We start from the raw sequence: 22,872 nt of genomic DNA on the forward strand, positions 1-22,872 counted from the left end.
TGTAAAATACTTTGTTTGCAGTATTACACTTTAGATCAAGGAGGCTTTAACTTTTTGTTATTTATAGCGCGAGGCTGTTGAATGCTTTATTTTGATTGGTTGAAAAAGGTTCCACCGCTATGCATTACTTTTCTATAAACGCTCGCCTGACCTGTCAAATGTCTTAAAGTAAAAGGAATAGCAATGTCTCTGTAATCGGTGGTATAAGCTAAATAATTGACTCCGGTCCTTTGAATTATTTGAAAATAATGCATTACCACCTTGGGTGTCATTATTTTCATATAATTTAATTGGCTATCGTCAATTAGTCCTTACATGTTGTATATTAACTGCTGGGCAAAGATTAATCGCGATTATTTGCATACAAAATATTTTTTGCATAATATAATATATGTATATGTAATAATTATGTATGTTTAAACACACAGACACATACATATATACATTTCAGAACATTTTTATTCATATATCCATTTTTTTATATATAATATAGAATATATCAACATATAAATATATAAATACACTACTTCCTAAACTTCAGCCAGCTCCTTGTTTCCTGTCTACCATTATTGGACAAACTGATTAATCCAGGTGTAATGGATTAATCAGTTTGTCCAATAATGGCAGACAGGAAACAAGGAGCTGGCTGAAGTTCAGGAAGTAGTGCAGCTGGGCATAAAGCCTATTACTGACCTTTTCATCGTCATTAAAGTGAAATTAATGAACCCAAACATAGTCTAATAAAAATGCTCATTTACAAGAAAACATGTCAGACAGACTTGGAGGGTTTTGCATCTGAACTCTACCATTTCAGTTTCACTTAATGCACTTTAATATGAGGGACAGTTTTTTTCTTAACTCTTTCCCCGCCATTGACGAGATATCTCGTCAATTAAGAGAAAACGCTTCCCCGCCAATGACGAGATTTTCCGTCTTTCCGCAATACCGCTATTATCCACCAGGTGGCGCCCTTCCGCAACTTTTTAAAACCGGAAGTATTGCCCTATGGCAAGCTGCTGCATGTCCGTGTCTGTTTTAAAGATCGCTCTGAATGGGATCTCTATGAAAAGTCCGTCACAAAAATGGAATTATTATTGCTTTTTGCTCAAAATATGGTGTTTTTGCAAAAACCTACCCATATTCAAAAGCTGATTGCAAAAGAACCACTAAAGGTAGGATGAAACGGTTTTTTTTGTTTGAAAGCAGAGGGTCTGTTCTTTCATTTGGTATATTGTATGTTTATTTATTTAAAGAAGAACATTTTCTGGAAGGCATTAAACTTTGGTGAAAATCATGAAAAACGCTGGCGCTGGCTGGCAACTTTTTTTTAAAACGCTGGCGGTGAAAGAGTTAACTTAGCTTTAAGATATTAACAAAAATCATCAATAATCATCAGTACCATCCTACAAACCTCTTTTCTATGTCTACATCTATGCCTTTCTAAAGTGTCATAGAAAAAAAGCAAATTGAGTGTCAGAAAGTGCAATGTTATTTGTTTGTTAGCATTATAACTTTAAAAATTATTATCATTACTCTATTATTTGGAGTCAGTTTCCCCAGGCCTGCTGTCGTTTGTCATGATAATGGTGACCATCCTGTTACATCAATGGCAATACAGTTGACTTACAACTTTGTATTCTGCCATTTTATGACATTATCATTAACTCATACAGCAAAGTCATTTATATAAGATGGAACCGTAACAATTTGTTTCCAGTCCACCGCCAAGCTCATTTTCATCCTCCTTGTGGCTATTTAGTGATGCTTATTGGCATCTCAGCTTTGTTCCAAATCCTAAAAATGAGTTAATGCCGGTCTGTGGATAATCCTAGCAGATAAATGCTCCTTTTCTTTGCTATATCTTCAGTCTCATTATCTTCAACAATAGACAAGTGCACAACACACACGCACACTCACATATTAGGAGATAACACAATAACAAAAAGGTATTAAAGGTTTAAATGGAGCTTAACAATTGGCTGCACTAAGCTCATCTCATTCTTAGTAGTGGCATTGAAGAAAGGATATACTATTGTTTATCTTATGTTTATATAATACAATTGTACTGTTTTATTATTATTATTAAGATTTTTTTTATTAAGCACTTTTAAACAATTTTGTAAATCCTTCTGTATAGTATTTAGAGCTCTGCTCACAATTTAAAGATGAAGTGTGTGATGGATATACCAATAGTTTAACCAAAATATTTTGGAAATATTGTCCAGTAAGTCTATTGGCGATAGTCTCACCCAAACCTACTAAATTTGTTAAGCCAGTTTTGGTGTCAGACTAGTCAGAAAGCTTTAATAGCTTCACAGAGCCATAATGCTCACAATTTTCTTGGAAATCAACGTACAATTGCCTCATGGATTTGGGGAAGTATTTACCATCAAATTGCACACATCACCTTTAAGAAACTTGACTTCTGTTGTTATGTCAGGAAAAGAGGCAAAAATACAAAACAGAGCTTATTCGGCATGCATATTTAAAATAATGTGAACATTTTTTGCAGTACTGATCTCTGAAGGTCTTCTGGGTCGTCTGTCTAGACTCTTTGCAAGATGTATTTTCTTCCTGTCCCCTTTAAATTTTAGGCTATTAGAGATACCTTTCCATTTGAATGAGGCAAACACTGTCATTGCATCCTACCCTATAATATAACCAAGATGCACAACACATCCAATCTCTAACCACTGCTTATTTTTTATCTTTCAGTTTCATGTTTCTTCAACTTTACAACTCCTTCTGGGGTCCTGCTGTCACCAAACTACCCTCAGGAGTATGGCAACAACATGCACTGCGTGTGGCTGATCATTGCCAAACCTGAGAGCCGCATCAACCTGGCCTTCAATGACCTGAATATGGAGAAGCAATTTGACTTCCTGTCCATTAAGGATGGGGGCAAGGCAGAGTCGCCCATTCTTGGCACATTTTCCGGGGACGTGCTGCCGTCACCCATTACCACCAGCGGCCATGTGGCCCGGCTTGAGTTTCTGACCGATCACACGTACACAGACCGTGGATTCAACATCACATTCACCAGTAAGATTTAGTGATCATGCTTAGATTTAATAACCTTTAAATTATTTAATCTTTCTGTGATCAAAATGTGTAATTCATTGACATTGCTTTGGGTAAAACTGAGTTGGAATCCCCTCTTAGAGACTTTTAAAAGATGGCCGATAACATTTTGTCAGTCAGCTGCATCTAGTTTTTGTTTCTGTGATACTAAAAAGATGGTTAATTCTGGATATTTCGCATAAACGTTACAACAGTAATCTTAGCTGACTGACTGAATATAGGAATATTATTCTCTGTTCTTCCTCAAATATATTTATAATTAAATAAGAGTTAATTAAAGCTGTCAGGAGGTGATAGTACAAGGAACATCTCCCTATGTGTTGTGTTTTTGAGGAGTGGGAGGAACGTTCCAGTCATTCATGTTAATTAAGGGGATGACAAACTCCATCAAATTACCGTGTGGCATATAAAGTGATGATGATGAATGATATGCACATTGTTTTGGTTTCACAAAGAAGTGCGTGATGTTGAATGTTCAACGCACGATGTTGATAAAACATAATTCAGCAAGAAATGTCAATGTACTACATATTCCTATGTCCATTAGTGCAGTCAGTGCCTTCAATGTATACATTTTGTCAGTTTTGTGTATTCCCTGGTAGTCGAACCCACGACCTTGGCATTGATAGTGGCATGCTTTACTAGGTAAGCTATAGGAGCACACAGATTTGTCTGCTGGTAATGCATCATCTTCTCTGAAGTCCTGTCGATGGGCACCGAGTGGCTCCAAGCTTCCCACTCGACCAAGAAACTTTGGAAGGCACATAAATCAATATTTTGTCCTAACTAAAATGAATTAGAGTCGTTACACTGCAGAAACGATGAGGCGCAACGTTTTCAGTTCAGTGGACATATTGAGGCGCTCTCTCTTTAATTTATGTTAGAGCTGTACAAGGTTTTACACAGGACTGTACAAAACATTTTACACCATTTCTCAAAGTTTACAAACAGAAGAAAACAAGAAAAAACTATATTCTACTTTTAAGTTTTACAATTATAAAGTTACAATGAATAAAATACTTAAATTTTTACTCTTACGTGCAGCGTTTCGGCACAATGAGTGTCCCGATCCCGGAGTTCCGGTGAATGGGAAACGTTTCGGCGAGAGCCTGCAACTCGGCAGCTCCATCTCTTTCTTGTGTGAAGAGGGGTTTGTAAAGACCCATGGATCTCAGACCATCTCCTGCATCCTGAAGGATGGAAACGTTGTGTGGGACAATGCTGTGCCACGCTGTGAAGGTCTGTCCTCTCTGTAATAAATAAAGAATGAGAGATGCGGTTTTTTGATGCGGTATATATTTGCCTGGCCTACTGTTATAAATGCATGTTATGTAAGTTATGTAAATTGTATGTTAGTTTGCTTGTAATTACTGAAGAGTACTAATGGCTTTAATTAGTTGCCTATTACTTAGACAAATACATTAATTGGATGAAATCAGAGTTTATTTATTGTATGTTGTTTCCTAATGACTTCCTCCAAACAATGTGCAAATGAATTTTTAAGTGTAAATATTATGTCGAGCATCTTAAATAAAAATTAAGATTAACGAAAAAACACAGACAGTGTCAAGGAATCCACGTTATATTTAGAGACAGATGCAAATGTCTTGGTACAAAAGCGTCTGCTAAATGACTAAATGTAAACAAGAATATATATAAATATGGCTCGACTGAGACAATCTCATAAGACTTCACCTTATGAGACTTCAGATGCTGTTGATGTTGTTGCTTAAACAGATACTCAAGTTGTCCAACAGTCAGTGTTAACCCTAATGAAATATTCCAGAAAATCATTTTTATGGAAGATTGTCGTGTCTTAAATCATTTCTATCCTTAAAGGATTAGTCAATTTTCTTAAAAAAAAATCCAGATCATTAACTCACCACCATGTCATCCGAAATGTTGATGTCTTTCTTTGTTCAGTCGAGAAGAAATTATGTTTTTTGAGGAAAACATTGCCGGATTTTTCTCATTTTAATGGACTTTAATAGAACCCAACACTTAACACTTAACTCAACACTTAACAGTTTTTTTCAACTGAGTTTCAAAGGACTCTAAACGATCCCAAACGAGGCATAAGAGTCTTATCTAGCGAAACGATTGTCACAAGAAAAAAAAAATGCACTTTTAAACCACAACTTCTCGTCTATCTCCGGTCCTGAAAAGCGCCAGCTTGACCTCACGCAAATGCGTAGTGACGTAAAAAGGTCAGGTGTTACATAATATATGAAACGCACATTTGCGGACCATTTTAAACAATAAACTGACACAAAGACATGAATTAGTATCATTCCACATACAACAACGTCGTAACGGTCCTCTTTCTTCACACTTGTAAACACTGGGGCGTAGTTTTGCGTTTGTCCTCTGTGACCTCTTGACGTGATGACGTATTGCGTGAGGTCGCGCTGACGCTTTTCAGGACCAGAGATAGATGAGAAGTTGTGCTTTAAAAGTACTTTTATTTTTCTTGTCAAAAATGACAATCGTTTCACTAGATAAGACCCTTATGCCTCGTTTGGGATAGTTTAGAGTGCTTTGAAACTCCGTTGAAAAAATTGGTTAAGTGTTGTGTTAAGTGTTGGGTTCTATTAAAGTCCATTAGAATGAGAAAAATCATGGAATGTTTTCCTCAAAAAACATAATTTCTTCTCGACTGAACAAAGAAAGACATCAACATTTTGGATGACATGGTCGTGAGTAAATTATCTGGATTTTTTTTTTATTAAGAAAATTGACTAATCCTTTAATGTCTTATGTAAACCCAGGTATCTTGACATAGCTCGCCCTTTCATTAAATGAAATACACTGCTGTTTTCTCTTGTAACTTCAAATTATTTCATGTCATTTATCGAGCAGTGCCTTTTATCGACGTCCTTCAGTGCACACAATCAAGAGATGAGATCATCCCGCACAGCCATTGAGTACATGGGCTAATGCTTCTTCATGTTACATACTAAGAAAAACACTCACTGGCTTTGCTATTTAATTAACCAGACCTAGCCACTATTACTGAACATGACATTTTTCTATTTGGCCTTTTGAATCACATTGCATTAAGGTTTTTCATCCAGTAACTGTAATACTTTATCTTTGTTCTGTTTCAATTGGTGGTTTTGCCTCTTTATCAGATCGTTTAGAGAAGAGGGGACAGGAAATTGGTGGAGAAAAGACATATATATATATCCGTCTGCATGTGCATTATCACTGTGCAACAGTTCAGTGATCTCATCTTTCTTTAAAGGAATAATTCGGCCAAAAATGAAAATTACCCCACGATTTACTTACCCTTATGCCGTCTGAGTTACATATGTCCATCATTTTTCATATGAACACATATTCAGACATTTTTTGAAAATGTCCTGTCTCTTCCAATCTTTATAATGGATGAATATAGGATCCAGCTCCTTCAAGTCTAAAGAATGTGCATCCATCCTTTCACAAAAGTAATCCATATGGTTTCAGGGGGATACATACAGACCTTCTGAGGGTAATCGATGTGATTTTGTATGAGGAATATCCATATTTAAAACTTTACAAACAAAATAACTAGCTTATGGTCATCTTAGACTCCTTTGCATTCAGAAGAGGGTATCAGCCTAGTGTACACACTTTTGTAGTGATATATGATTAATGCGGAGGGTTGTTTTGCTTGCTGCTCTGTGCCTCCGCCCTCCACATTCATCATACATCCCTTAGAAAAAAGTGTGTACACTACGCTGATACTCTCTCCTGAATGGACTGAATGAAAAAGGACGGACATATGGATGGCTTAAGGATGAGTAAATCATGGGGTAATTTTCATTTTTGGCCAAACTATCGCTTTAAAGTCATAATTGTCTGAGTAGTCCTATACTACACTTAGCTTAGGGTGGTTAACCCTGCACTAGTTTGATCTGGGCTGTTAGGCAGTTTGTAACCCCAAAAGAAGCAGTTCATTGATATTCCATTGCTGTAGCCAGTGGTGCCAAATGATGAGACCCCACTATGGAAGGTATTTTTGGTCTTTTTTAAATTAATTAATTAAATGATAAAATAAAAAATTAAATCGCAAAATATGTCCCAAATTTGAAAATTAAAGGCTAAAATTAAAATTAAAACATTAAATTAAATTAATTCATTTTCATTTTCAACGTGATGAAGCATCATTCTGGCCAAATTGAAAAATAAAATAAAATTGATGATTTGACATTTCATTTTCCATATTATCTTTAGGCAAGACAGCCAATATTAAAATAAAAAGGCAAACTACGAATGTCTATCAAATGCGTCTGTACGTAGCTCATAGCCAATCGTTCCAATTATACCAGATGACGTATGTACAGCAACATAAATTCAAACATAAACGACTTTTATCGGTAACGTGTGCACACAGCTGAAAGCTATGCAACTAAACGGGTAGCTGTATAGTGATATTGAAAAGCAACACAACTTAGTCGCACTTTGACAACCACAGTACAGGCATTATGACAATATGATATTAATAAATACCCCTTACCATTTATAAGTTAATTGTACTTCGTCAACAACGATGCCTAGCAGGTTGGTCCTTATAAAACTCAGTGGCTATCATGTCTTGCCATATCCAAACATCGTTCTTGGTTTAACTTTAATTGTTTAATGCCAAAAGTTGCTCTTTTTTTTTATAAACTTGTGTTAAAAACTACTTAAAACACTATCTAAGGCTACATTGAAAAGTAACTTTGTGTCTATTGCTCTGTTGGATAAACAAAACTCATCATCGTCTTGCTGCCCCCTCCCCTTTCTGTGATTGGTTCCCTATATTAGGAGCAAAATTGGTCCATAGTTTCCATGCTAGACTTGCAGCGTGAATATATTTACGCGCAAGGCAGCATGGGGAAACCCAGGCTTTGTTATTTGAGCTGTTTACCAAAATGTATTCCAGTTACAGTCATATAATGAATATTGGCTTACAGTGCACACTCTCAGCTTTATTTTATTTCTTTATAATTGAGAGGATAATGCAATCATCTACCACTGTTATCCTATATAGACATACAGGATTTTTATGTTGCTCTGCTCACCAGTGTGTTTTTTTTAGTCAGAATGTTCCAAATTGTTGATCTTGCCACTCTTAATGTTCCTGCTATCTCTTTGATGAATTTGTTATGTTTTTGAAACTTAAATATGGTCTGTATCACTTGCATGGAGATGTCCATAAACTGCATGATTTGGGTTCACAGCCACAGCTTCCAAATGCAAATGCCACACTTAAAATCAACTCCAGACCTTTAACATCCATCATTAATGAGGAAATTATTTAACAAATAAACAATACCTGTCCATAAAACAGCTTTAAAGTCAACTGTCCCATTACGTTTGACCCCTCTAAAAATGGGAGCTCCATATTAAACGCTGTAATTCCTAAATTATTCAGTCAATTTGGATGTGAATACCCACAAAATAAAGCTGAGAGTACACTTTAAAACAATATTAAATTATTCTATGACTGTAACTGGAATACATTTTGGTAATCAGCTCAAATAACACATAATGTGCCTTTGTCCAAATATTTTTGGACCTAGCTGTATATTAGGTTATACTCTTGAGCAAGACACTTAACCTAAAGTTAAGAAAAAAATCACACTGCCTTGTCCATGTGGCAAAAATAGATTATAAACATGCTTGTCTTGCGCTCCGGTTCTCCAGCTCCATGTGGTGGAAACCTGAAGGCTTCAAGTGGAATCATTCTGTCTCCGGGTTGGCCTGAGCTTTATAGAGAAGCCCTCAACTGTGAGTGGATCATCGAGGCTCCACCAGGATATCCTATTAAGATCATCTTTGACAAGTATGTACTGTGCTCGACTGGTATTACTTTCTCCTCATCTCCTTCATGAATCTCTCTCCCAACAAGACTCTCGTTTTTCTCCCTTTTATATTTCATTCACGTTTCTTATCTTTAATCTTCATCATCATCATTTCATAAATAGGTCACTACCGCACTGCAGATTTTCACTGTAGACTTTGTTTGAAAGGATCTGGTCATTTATTTTCCCACTGCAGGGCTTTTTCAACCAACTGGAAATACAGTCAGAATCCATATTAGCATCTCTCATATAGTACACGGAATGGTTTAATCTATTTGTCCCATCGCATGATGCCCCCAATAAACAAATACATTAAAGAAACGCTTGTTGCTCTTTGATTTTATGTAGCATCAATAAAACACCGCGTTCTGCTCCATTTATCTGACTTTTCTCTAAAATGGCTCATTTTGTTCATAACAGTTTGATTAACGAACAAGATGCAGAGACGGCGGCACAATGACGCTAGACAGATTGATTTAGTCACGTCAACCGATCCACCCGCAGCGTGACCGCTGTGCGTTCAATAGAGCGCTCCTTCCACTGGCCCAGCCTCTGCTCGCTTTCACCGGGCCCTCAGCTGCGCCTGTGCCTAAGGGCCCTTCATCCGTGCATGCATATGACTCTGTGCTCCAGCGTTGTTATTTATTTATCTGAGAAAAAGTTTCAAAGCTGAGCCTGGCAAGAAAAAGCATATGTACAGAAAGCAGCAGGGTCTTGGGTGGAAAAAGCCTGAGCTTTCACTTTGAATGATGTAGTGCTCGTATGCTTGCTGTAAATACGTGATATCCTGGAGGAAGTGAAGTACGTGTGACTGTGATGAATCAATGTACTCTCACATTGTTTGTGAAGCTGCCATGGTGGTAACACTTTTTTGACCCACAGATTCCGGACGGAGGTTAACTATGACGTTCTTGAGGTACGGGATGGTCGATATCCTTCCTCACCTCTGATTGGTAGTTATCAGGGAACACAAGTCCCACAGTTCCTCATTAGTACCTCCAGCTTCCTGTATCTGCTCTTCACCACCGATAAGAGCCACTCGGACATCGGCTTCCGCATCCGATACGAGAGTAAGTTAATTGACATTAAACATTCATTGTATATAGATTAAATAAATTTTTAGTTGTTAATTTGTGTTAAAGGATTAGTCAATTTTCTTAAAAGAAAAATCCAGATAATTTACTCACCACCATGTCATCCAAAATGTTGATGTCTTTCTTTGTTCAGTCGAGAAGAAATGATGTTTTTTGAGGAAAACATTGCAGGATTTTTTCTAATTTTAATGGACTTTAATAGAGCCCAACATTTAATACTTAACTCAACACTTAACAGTTTTTTTCAACGGAGTTTCAAAGGACTATAAACGATCCCAAACGAGGCATAAGGGTCTTATCTAGCAAAACGATTGTCATTTTTGACAATAAAAATAACAAATATAGACTTTTAAACCACAACTTCTCGTCATGTAGACACGGTCGTGATGCGCCAACGTGACCCCACGCAATACGTCATGACGTCAAGAGGTCACAGAGGACGAACGCGAAACTAAGCCCCAGTGTTTACAAGTTTTGAGAAAGAGGACCGTTCCTACATTGTTGTATGTCAACTGATACTAATAAATGTCTTTGTGTCAGTTTATTGTTTACAATGGTCCGCAAATGTGCGTTTTATATATGTAACACGTGACCTCCCTACGTCACTACGCATTTACGTTAGGTAGTGCTGGGCTGGACCTTGACGAAAAGTTGTGGTTTAAAAGTACATATTTTTTATTTTTCTTGTCAAAAATGACAATCGTTTTGCTAGATAAGACCCTTATGCCTCGTTTGGGATCATTTAGAGTCTTTTGAAACTCACTTGAAAAAAAACTGTTAAGTGTTGAGTTAAGTATTAAATGTTGGGCTCTATTAAAGTCCATTAAAATTAGAAAAAATCCTGCAATGTTTTCCTCAAAAAAACATAATTTCTTCTCGACTGAACAAAGAAAGACATCAACATTTTGGATGACATGGTGGTGAGTAAATTATCTGGATTTTTCTTTTAAGAAAATGGAATATTCCTTAAAAGACAAAATAGTTGAAAGAGATTTACACTTGAGGAAAGCAGCACATATAGGGAACATAATGTTACTGTAGATATGTCTCTCTAGTTGTTCTTGTAGCTCAAATGTAAAACACACATAAAACGTATAGCTTTAAGAGGTTTTGAATTAAAGCATCTGCCAAATCCATAAATGCAAATGTAAGGGATGTGAGCGTAGGCTCCTTCAACTAAAGTAACACTTTGGCAACTATCCACAACACAAGAGAATCCTGACAAACTTTGCGTGCTACGGTAGTTAGACAAAAGCTGATATTATCACCAACGCATTTCATGGCTGCAATTACAAGGATCTGATAGCAAAGATACCTGTTCTTACACGAAGCTCTCGAAATGAAAGGAGATACGAAGGCATCATTATAAATAATAGGCACATGGTCTATTACCATACAGTGATTTTAATCAAGTACTGTAATTATGATATAATAGGATGGTGATTATGTTTTGGGATAATTTCAGTGGCGTACAAAAGAATGACACGTGCAACGTTGAAGCGCTCGCATACATGTACATGCGAGAATGCAGAATAAGCTCACAGCTATGTCGTGAACTAAAATAATGGCTTTTATTCCTGCGTGACTCATGTTTGTAACCTTTTCTTGTTTCTCTATAAATCCCAGCTTGGCTTAAATTATTGAGCACATTAACTGAAGCTGAAAGTACTATGGGATATGTGTTGTTTGGCTCTGCGAGAATTGATTTACGTTTGAATGATTGGAATAAGCAGAATGTACTGTTAAATGAACGTATGAAATACTTTAGAGGATTAAACTCGAAATGCTGCGTGAAGCAAAAATCCTTTCCTTATGTGGTAGCATTTCTCTGATTTGTTTTTTGATTCGTTGGCTTTCTTTCTGATTCTCTTCAAGCCCTGCAGCTGCAGTCGGACCACTGCGTTGATCCTGGAATTCCAGTCAACGGTCAGCGCCATGGGAATGATTTTTATGTGGGGGCTCTAGTGACATTCAGCTGTGAAGCCGGATACACCCTCAGTGACAACGAACCCCTTGAGTGCGAACCTAACTTCCAGTGGAGTCGACCCCTGCCCAGCTGTGATGGTACGCTCCACCCCTAAGTTCTAAAATAGTTACCGCCTGAGAAAAGGACACATTAGGGACAGGTCATTTATTCAAGCAACGTAATCGTTCCTAGATAGAAAGGGCCTTTAAGGATTGAGCTACCCTTTCTGCTCTCTTCCCTTATTCCTTCAGGCTTTTATATTTAAGGCCCATATTGATTTTCCCCCCTGGGTAATGATAGGAATAATTTGCCTCTATATAGTATGTCCTTCGGAAAAGAACTTCCTGTAAAGTTCGGTTTAGTAGATTGTGAAAGTGCTCAGTGTTTTAACAAATAGCCCTTATCTCGCTCTGCTCTGTCCTCTAGCTCTTTGTGGAGGGTTTATTCAGGGTAACAGTGGCACAATTCTATCCCCTGGGTTTCCTGACTTCTACCCCCACAACCTCAATTGCACCTGGATGATTGAGACTTCACATGGTAAAGGTGAGATAACGTTTCCAAGGTGTTTGTTTCTTTATCTGCTCACTTGGGCGGTAGACGGTTGTGGCCACATACACACTGCTGTTTTTCAGCAAAATTATAGTAATACCAGTGGCAGCCGGTGACTTCTTTCTTCGAGGGCGCACGATGCGAAGTTCATCGCAGCATGTATGTAGACTGTCATGTGTGTGGTTCTTAATTTCAAGATATGTGTTCGGCGCGTAGAGTAAACCTATGTGCATAACGTGTCTTGTCAATATAAGGGCCTATAATAAGATACTCGCATAATCTCATGCGTAATCAGAGTTTACTGTTAAGGGAGTGTCTTTCGTGTATTTTGTGAACGTGTTTTGCGTGTATCATAAACGGTTTTGTCACGTGTGCAGCAGGCACTTATTTTGACAAAACACATGTTGCACATGGTTAACATGACGCAACAAACAAATATTTTGAAAACACAAGCAACCGTTTGACCCTCCGAACACTTATTTTGAATTTGCGCCCCTCGATGACCAGATGCCAATGAGAATACATTCTGATTACAAAATATTATACACGGTTTCTACTGTTTTATTGTTTTTTTTTTTAAAAATGTTGTAAAAGCTCACACCATCATTATTTGAATTATAACTTCTATTTTGGTTTATTAGATAATCCCGACAAAATAAAAAATGACATTATCGCATTAAATGATAAGTTATATGTGACCCTGGACCACATTTTTTATTATTGAGATTTATACATCTTTTGTAACTTGATCTTTACATAATATCCTAATGATTTTTGGAATAAAAAATGATAATTTCATACAATGTATTGTTGGCTATTGCTACAAATAAAGAGTTTGGTTCCAAAATGCGATAAACGCCATTTAAAAAAAAAAAATTTGTTGCCACCAAAATCAGTATTGTATCAGGCCAGTATTAAAAAGTACATTTTTAATTTTACGCAAAATCCGATATCCGCCGTGTTATAATGTCATCTTTTCTCGCTTTTTTCACAAAACACGATAAACGCTAGTCCTCCTTCTCTGCAGAATGAAATAAATCCGCTTAACAAATTACATCGCACCATTCCATGCATTGTAAACAATAATGGCGGCACTTTAAATACACACAGAATCCTAGTTTTCCTTCATCTACTTTGTACTTCGCGATCAACAAACAAACAAAAACAAAATAATACTTTTGATGGCATTGATCAAACTGTGATGGTTTTCTGTGGCGGGGAGAAACATAAGCCACTCTGGTGACAAAAAAATGCCGGCTGTTGCTTTTTTTCCACACGACAGCATCAAACTTCTGTCATGCTAACACATTGACCCCAGGGGATCTTATGAAAAACTTTCCATTATTTTACTCAAAGTCAACGAAAATCAAGCAGGACCAAAACATTTTACAGCTGATCGATGTCAAAAAAGTTCAGTGACGACGTCCAAAGGATGACAGCAGCAATAACAGTGTTTTTTGATTAATGCCATTAATGTTTATTTTTTATCAGTGTATACCCATAGTCAACTAAATTAATATAACATGGAAAAGATGAATGCACATTTATATATTGATTCAATAGATTTATAGCATTTAAAAAAAATGTTTTTATAATAAATATTTGAAAATCAAATTATGGAATTTGAATTTTTTATGTTATTATAACCTAAAGATGCTATGTGAAAGTTTGTAACAGAAAATAGTGGTTTTCATCCTGACACTCTTGGTATAGAAAACACATTTTTACTGAAATTAGTCAAAATTAATTGATTGTGTTTTGGAACCAAACTCTTCAAATCTACCCGTGCGACTTAAGGCAGTTTGTGGTCCAGGTCACATACAGTATGTCTCATTATCTAATTCTAAGATTAAGATAAAGTTTGATTTCAATCATTGATTTCACTTTAATTTCAATATTTGACATAGCATTAGTCAAGATGAAACATATCCAGATTATATTTCACTTAAATTTAAATCTTTGACATAGCTTTAGTCAATACTAATGATAACCAGATTATACTTAACTTTCATTTAAATCGTTGACATAACATTAGTCAATATTAAATATTATATTTTCACAGAATTTTCTTTACATTATGCATTAAACTTTTTTGTAAAAATGTAATCACAAAAAAAGGCATTTCACAGACTGGGTATCATGCTATCTACGTGGGTGGTTCTTACCCAAAATAAGCAGTAATGAAGAAAAGACTTTGGCTCAAGTCAAAGGTCTAGATACATAAGATCAGCAGCAATGAGCTATAACCTTAAAGCCTTCACCTTTCCTCTTTATCTCTGAAGGTGTCCAGTTTACCTTCCACACATTTCACCTGGAGAGCCCACACGATCACCTCTTAGTCACAGAAAATGGTAGTTTCTCTCAGCCCCTGTGGAGGCTGACTGGATCCACACTGCCGCCCCCCCTCAGCGCCGGTCTCTTTGGGAACTACACGGCTCAAATCCGATTCCTCTCTGACTTCTCTGTGTCTTACGAAGGCTTCAACATCACTTTCTCAGGTACCCACTTTGTCATTTAAACAGGATTACATTCATAAAGAACATACAGTACAGTACCTGTACAATTCCTTCAATCTTAATTGTCCTGTTCTTCTCAGAATATGACCTGGAGCCCTGCGAAGATCCGGGCGTCCCCCAATTCAGTACTCGCAAGGGGCTGCAATTCGGGGTGGGGGATGCCCTCATCTTCTCCTGTTTTCCGGGGTACCGTCTAGAGGGTCCGGCGAGGGTGGTGTGTCTAGGGGGGCGTCGGCGGGTGTGGAGTTCCCCTCTGCCAAGGTGTGTTGGTAGGTGGTCACATGCTTTTCATCTTGCTTTGTTTACAAATTATACTCTAGACTTTCCCTTGTGTGACACAGACACACACATAAACGCTCACACACGTTTCTGCAGTGAACTGAAACTTCATATCTCAAAGTAAATGGATACAGCAGCTCTATTCAGAGGTGAGGGTGTATGTTTCACATTACTGTTCACAATATCTGCAGAAACACAGCGAACACCCGCCCCGCATTCTGTTTGTGAAAAAGTGCTTAATAAGCATTAATGTAATGGCTTATATCAGCATATAAATACACAATCTTGGAGGCCAGACCCAATTTATTTAGTGGTGGAATAGCCTGCATTGCTAAATTTAGAATGTAATTTGTTTACATTAAGATTTTGATGTTCCGGTTGAGGCATATAATTTGGTATTATGTATTTTGTGCGGCAATTTCTAGACATATGCAAGTCTGTATTTGCGTGGTACTGTGCTTAGACCAAGTCTAAATTAAAGGAATACATTAACACACCAACGCAGCTTTGTTTGAGCTCTTTAAAAACATATCCCTAAGTATCTTTCTTAATATTGTTACATCAGATTTGTGCTTATTAAATTTAAAGCAGAATTTAATGCAAAAACTAATAAACACCACCTACCCTATCGCTAGCATCAGAGTAGAGCATGTGTGTTTTTGGTTGTTTGTATTGAGCTCATGGGTCATTTGTCATTTGATTTCTCTCCTCCTTTCCATGCAGCTGAATGTGGGTCATCTGTAACCGGGAAACAAGGAGTCTTGCTCTCTCCCAACTACCCTGGGTACTATGGTAACAACCATGAATGCATCTATTCAATCCAAACGCAGCCCGGTAAAGGGATTCAGCTCCGAGCACGGGATTTTCATCTGGAAGATGATGACATTCTTATGGTCTGTGTGACATTTACAATGAATTGCAGTTAAATATGTATGTGCTCGGTTACAGTATGTGTGCCGTGCGTTTTAGGTGTATGACGGTAGCAGCAACAACGCCCGTTTGCTGGGCACGTTCACGAATACAGAGATGATGGATGTTACTCTGAACAGCACGTCAAGCTCCATGTGGCTGGAGTTCATCAGTAACGGTGACAATACAAGCAAGGGTTTCGAACTACACTTCACCAGTGAGTTAACAGTACTATACAGTACCTTTAAGACTTCAATTTTCAATGTGAACGACACATTCCTCATTGTTTTTGTAGGTTTCGAATTGGTGAAGTGTGAGGATCCGGGTGTTCCACAGTTTGGCTTTAAACTGGAAGACAAAGGTCACTTTGCAGGCAGCATGGTGTCGTATAGCTGTGACCCTGGCTATACTTTAAGAGGCCCGGAGGTCCTGACGTGTCTCAGAGGGGAGAGGAGAGCATGGGACAACCTCCTCCCGCTGTGTGTGGGTAAGAAACGACTGTCTTTGCATAAAGTATCCTCAGGAAAATACATTACAGCATAGTTAATGGAAAAGATACATAAATATAGCCGTATCAGGTGGGCACATGCGTGGGAATTTCATTTAAACGTGATTTAATACAAACATCCCAGGATATACATTGTGAAGTTGGTTGAGAATGACAGCAGATCTGTCATTTAAGAAATATTAGACATTTTTTTATTTGATTACATAATTCATACAGTATACTTTACATTAATTTGTGTTAGTTCACATTTTGATATATGTGTTAGTTTATATATGAAAATAAATAAACACATAGAAATTTAAGCTTAACCATAGACATTATGATACCTTCTTAGTACATGTTTTAAAAAAATAAGATGATCTCATCACCTCCTAACCGCATAAGTATTTCATGGCCAACATTAAACCTGCCACATTAACTCGTGTGATACACTCTGAGAAATTACTTCATGAATATGAACCATCACCATCAAGGCTTTGGTTTAGTCAGCCTCCTGCTTTATCTGCATCTGTGCATTATAGATGGTTTCATCAGACTCACTGTATTGTCATGGTTACATGCTTGAACCGAACCGAAGTAAACTTCCGGTCTGGCTAATGGCTTAACTGATCTATGAAACAAATACCTTGTTGAAAATAAAATGTTTTGGTTTGCTAAAGACGAGGGGAGGCGACGAGCATGGATCATAGTTTTGGCAGCCAGGCAAGAATTCAAGGACCTGTAGCTGACATTCCATACATCAATTGTACACAGTAAATAATAATATTTGATACGAGTTAGATATAATATATGAACAAAGGTAATTGACTTAGAAATAGGGGTGTGACGAGACACTTAATCCACGAGACGAGACGAGACACGAGATCGGGTTCACGAGAACGAGACGAGACGATATTTTTACACTTTTTAAGAAATCCTCAATGATAAAATAAATGAAAAAGAAACTGAAATCTTAAAAGTTTTAACAAATCAAGGACTGCCCCTAACAATTATTTTTCTAACTGATAATGAAGTAATTTGTTATTTTTGGGTAATAAAAATAGACCCAAGTGAGCAGTAGCCTTTAAAATGACATAATAACGAAGATTATGCAATAATGATTGGTTCAAATAAAGTATTAAAACCAAGCTACATTAAACAACATTACGTTAACAAACACATTACATTTGTGTCCTATAAATAAAAAGCATTATGTATGTATTATAACAAGTGCCTGCAGGGGGCAATAGTGGACTCGTCTCGCGGAGGCTATCTTCACTTTCACTTTAGACGGAGAGAAACGCTTATTTTTAGCCAAACAATGTTTAAACCCATTTGAATATTTAATATATGTCCATTTCTTTACAATAGAAATGATACAGCCACTCTCATTTTTTGAGCAAGAACATGCAGACATTAAATCATGTAAACTCTGAGTGAGGGTTTAATCTGCTGAGACTTCTGACACTGATCAACAGACAAACACAATGCGTCTCAGACTTCCCAAAGGAACATTATTGGAAACCCAAACAAAAAAGCAAACGCTGTAAAGACAAATATATTGCATGCACTGTAAAAGGTTCAAACAGAAAGCTGCATCCTCCGGAGGTCGCATATTCAGGCTGCATACGTCATCAAGGTTTATTTCAGTTAATTATCTGGGCATTACATTCGCAAGTCGTCAGCATATTACAACAAGTTGTGATTAACTAAATAATTAGTAAACTTTATAATTGTTAATAGTCTCTAATAAGACAGTCTTTATGAAATAAATGCAGTTTAAAAATGCGACCTCCGAAGGACGCAGTCTTTTATTTGAGAAACGGCCGGCATTTCACCTCCACAAGAAATCTCGCGAGACAAATTTAATCTTGCGTGCAACGAGATCTCGTCACACCCCTACTTAGAAATAAACTACTGTAAAATGACTCTGTTGTTTTTGATTCTATATTGAAGTCTACCGGAAGTTGCGTTTAGTCCACAAAAACCGTTTCTTTATGCAGTTGCTGCTGAAACTGTCTATAATATTGCAGCACACAAGCCTATATGGAAATCATATAGAGCTCATATAAAGAGGAGTATGTGAACTGTGGAATAGGCAAATGTTTTTCATCCGCCACAAAAGGAAACTAACTAGTACTGTAGTAAACAGAGGGTGGACAGTGAGAAATGAGAAGTTGGTGAGCAGAGAACGAGAGAGACAGAGAAGGATAGAGCAAGAAATGTAGTTATATGACTTATAGAGCAGGTTGACTTAAGAGTTGAAGAAGATGGGTTTGTTTCAGGATGATTTATGGCCTCGCTGTCCTCTTTGGAAGCATTCGTCATATCAAAAGTTGTATGAAAAAGCTATAGTATAAAGACTGCAGAGAGAGACAGTTGAAAGAAAGGAAGCACATAACTTAGGATATATAAATGTCAAGTTTTGGGGTACAGTGTTGCGTTTGATGTGTGATTCTTTCATTCTTGATTTTCTTTCCCATCTGTACAGTATTTAGCATTATTTATTTATTTCAGGAGCCAATGTTGTGGAGCTCTTGAAAAATTGTTTAATAGTAAAAATGTCCAAACATACCAACAAGATAAACCTATTGAGAAGCACAATTGTGTAAGGTGATAAGATTTTTTTTAGATAATATATAGGGATTTGTTCGTTTTTCTTACTCCACCGGCAACTTTAGTTATATTTTTTGTTGTTGTTCTTATTTTGAGCATAAGCCTTACTAAATCGATTTTTTAGATATATGCTTAAAACAAGACAAAATGATTGCCTGTGGGGTTAGAAAAATGAACTTTGAAATATTAATATGTCAAAAAAGTCTTACACGATAATAGCTTTTGAGTTTTCTTGTTTTGTTTAGATATATACTATAAGACTTTTTTGACACACTGTAAAAAATGCAGCATGAAATTAAAACAACTTGGTTTTGCAAGTCAATTCAACCTACTTTTTAGGTTTTGACCTGTGATAACTTGACATAACTTTAAAAAAAAGTTGAAATTGTTTAAAGTCACCATGAAACGCTGAAAATGCCTTATTTTCCATGTGTCGATGTGTATCCGAGTGAAACTGGCCTCTGAAATGAAATAAGGCAGGGCTGGATTTGAATTGTGTAAGACTTAGCTTAAGAAAAGAATGATATGTCTTGATAAACATTCACCTTATTACACACCATATAATGTTATAAACATAATCAACAAGTGTATTTTGTGCATATAGCCTAAGTGGTGCAGTGTTTAACAATGAAAAACAAAAGATTTTAGGATGTAATTTAATAATTATGACAAGACCATCATGTAATATTAGACACCAAAAACCAAAGTGGAGAAGATGATCATTAATTGATTTTTGCGTCTGATATGAACATAATACATTAAAACCTTGAACGTAGATATAAAAATGAACACTTTTCAGAAGTTTAAACTGTGATTCTGTTAGCAAACATGCTGAAAGAGAAACTACAGGAAAGTTAGGCTAGCTAGTGGATTATATCAAAAACCATCAGGACATCAACATGGCCATAATTTAGTGAATCCTCACCTCCAGATGAAGGAATAAACTGGACTGATGATTTAAATGTTGATATAATTATATGTGCGTTGTTAACTCTCCAGATTTTGTTATGTTTCGTAGCTCTGCTCTACTCGTTTTTTTACCACAGGGACTGTTTGGTGTCGTGTGAGCTGCAGACTGCGAGCAGATTGGATTTCATTTGGCGCTACGCAGACCGCTTGGTGATGTCAAAGTACCGCGAGAGCGATTAGAAAGCAGACTTCTCTGTGTGATTTCTCGAATCGCTCTCGCGGTACTCTGATGTCATTCTTTTGGCTTTTGTTGAACAGCATGAATACACCCGTCTGCTTTACAGTCACTTTTGCGCCGTGATAATTTGATTTCATATGATGATTGGATTGCGCAATGCACCAAATACCAAATAGCCGACTGTATATGAGGTTAAACCCGCCAAAGTAGCAAGTGGAGCATGCGAATGGTGAGTGATTCAGATGATGTCAATTTATGAATGAAAGTGTCAAGGGTTTGTCACACACTGTTAAGTATTTTCACGCTTTTTTAAATGGGTACACGGAAATCCTTGACCATTAGTGGGTAAATTGCGTATAACGGCGTATCACGTTAGATTACAAACAAACAAGAAAAAACAGAGTTACAAGACCATAGCATACTCTAGTAATCTTTTTCATACTGAGCGCTTCATTTTCGCGTTGCTCTTTCTCATTATCTGTAAAGCTCATTCATGACTCCCATTTCGCGTATTCGCTATTATACAAGCATCTATGGGCATGCGCACTACCACTAGTACGTTGTCTCTCATTGTCCATACAGTACGCAAACGCAATCATTCATTTCATTCTGGTTGCAACTTTTTATTAAAGGGTTTGTTTTTAACAAATTCACCATCGAATTCACTTCATTCGCGAAAAAAAGGGAAACACAGCACATACGTCACTACAGCAAGCAGCAGGTGTCCAGCTTGACGGCTTTGTCTTTAACTCCTCCCTCGTCTGCAAGCGGCAAACCTCGCCGAACGGTCTGCACAGCGCCCCATGAGCTCGAGGACACCTTTTTTTATTGAGGAGGGGAGAAGATTTGCGTTTTTGATTAAAGACAATGAGGGCACATGAATAAAAAAATATGAAGCTCACAGATAAGTCATTTGTAAAAAAAATACCACAATATTCCAAAACAAATCACAGTTTTTCATTTAATTTTCACTTAATTTGTTAAGTTAAAGTAAAATACAAATATATGTTGATATACAAAAATGCTGTATTTTATTACAGTGCACTATTTAGTTTTTCTGTGTGTCATTATGTCTGTATATGTAATTACACCATTCAGTTTATATTTAAAGGTAACTTAACTTTAATGTAAAATCAACTGATGATTGGTTCAAAATGTAGGCAACATGCTTTGTGGTTATTGGCTTTAGATTAACATCTGGTGCCTTACAATGTCAAAACAATTTTCAACAACCTTTTCTTCTATTCATTTACTTCATGTTTTTTTAATAATTAAACATGTTGCCAAATGAAGTTTGTGTGCATCAAAGTTTTTAAGACAATGAAATGACAAAACCTCTGGCCTTTTTCCTAACAATGTTCAAATACTTTGACTTTTAATTAGCATAGCTAGGCTCTCCTGATACCCATTACAGCCCGAGGCGGTTTGGCACAGTGCACATCGGCTGCAATTGCAGATGCTATAATAGCTCAGTGTTATCAGCGTAAAGAGTGTCCATACACAGTTGCTTTATGGATCTCACTCAGTAGAAGCAGCCCTTATCTAAAATAAAAGTAAGACATCAACTTGATCATATATCTTGAGGACAGAAGACCCCTGAGGACACGCGTATCTGTATTCACCGAAGTCTCCAGTCCCAGAAGTGTGTACATATGAGCGTATAGTGTGTAAGGGATCGCACATTTGACCTCAGTGGAAGATGATGTGGATGGCAGGGTTCTGGATATAAGACCCTCACGGTTTCCTGATCCGTGAAACTGGAGCTGTCACACACATTGGACCCGACTTGCTGACAAACAAGTGATTTGTTCTCCACCGCGCACCACCAGCATCACCACCACCGTCCCAGTGCAAGATGGATAGCTATGTCTGAGGCAGGAGATATTGCCAACACTATCAGTGATATTAGCCAAAGGAAATATGCCTTACTCTGGGAAGGCTCAATCCCAGAGGTGATATACGGCTACATTATTCTGCTCATCACTCATAAAGCTCCGCTCGGTGCTGAATGTATTCTTTTAAAGTGGAAAGTTATACTTGCCCCTGCCACCTGATGATGCATCACTCCACAGCACGTTGCGTACCATCCATGCTGGAGGGATTCAGATACGAATACAGACATGTCTTGTGAAAGATTTTAGTCTATTTTTAAGGCAAGTCAGGAGTTGTTGTCATGAAATAAAGAATTGTAGTGCAACCGCTTTAGTTTTATCAATGATAGCCTAAAGATACCCCAGAGACTGTGGGTCTGTACTTTTGTGGCTGTTTGAACACATTCGACCACACCAGCATTGTTTTCAACTACCTTTTCAACTACCAGTGCCATCCACTTATTATCCGAACGACCAAAATGCATACCAGGTGTACCCATAGTGAAGCATCTAATCTGCCTTATTTGGA

General features: G+C 37.2%; 1 protein-coding gene and 1 long non-coding RNA gene across 2 annotated transcripts in view; one reads left to right on the forward strand and one right to left on the reverse strand.

The window, feature by feature from the left end:
- Positions 1-22,872, forward strand: part of csmd2 (CUB and Sushi multiple domains 2) — a 364,270-nt gene that overhangs the window by 201,975 nt on the left and 139,423 nt on the right. The window contains exons 14-24 of the mRNA XM_065292427.1: positions 2,716-3,042; positions 4,126-4,320; positions 8,752-8,890; positions 9,792-9,979; positions 11,879-12,067; positions 12,396-12,512; positions 14,801-15,016; positions 15,115-15,303; positions 16,037-16,206; positions 16,283-16,439; positions 16,518-16,709. Coding sequence (XP_065148499.1) covers positions 2,716-3,042; positions 4,126-4,320; positions 8,752-8,890; positions 9,792-9,979; positions 11,879-12,067; positions 12,396-12,512; positions 14,801-15,016; positions 15,115-15,303; positions 16,037-16,206; positions 16,283-16,439; positions 16,518-16,709 — 2,079 coding nt within the window. The remainder of the gene's footprint in view (positions 1-2,715; positions 3,043-4,125; positions 4,321-8,751; positions 8,891-9,791; positions 9,980-11,878; positions 12,068-12,395; positions 12,513-14,800; positions 15,017-15,114; positions 15,304-16,036; positions 16,207-16,282; positions 16,440-16,517; positions 16,710-22,872) is intronic.
- LOC135781863 (uncharacterized) overlaps positions 1-22,872 on the reverse strand; it is an 84,251-nt gene that overhangs the window by 37,702 nt on the left and 23,677 nt on the right. The window lies entirely within an intron of this gene.

The sequence above is a fragment of the Paramisgurnus dabryanus genome, chromosome 19 (assembly GCF_030506205.2).
Source record: "Paramisgurnus dabryanus chromosome 19, PD_genome_1.1, whole genome shotgun sequence".
Lineage (NCBI taxonomy): Eukaryota > Metazoa > Chordata > Actinopteri > Cypriniformes > Cobitidae > Paramisgurnus > Paramisgurnus dabryanus.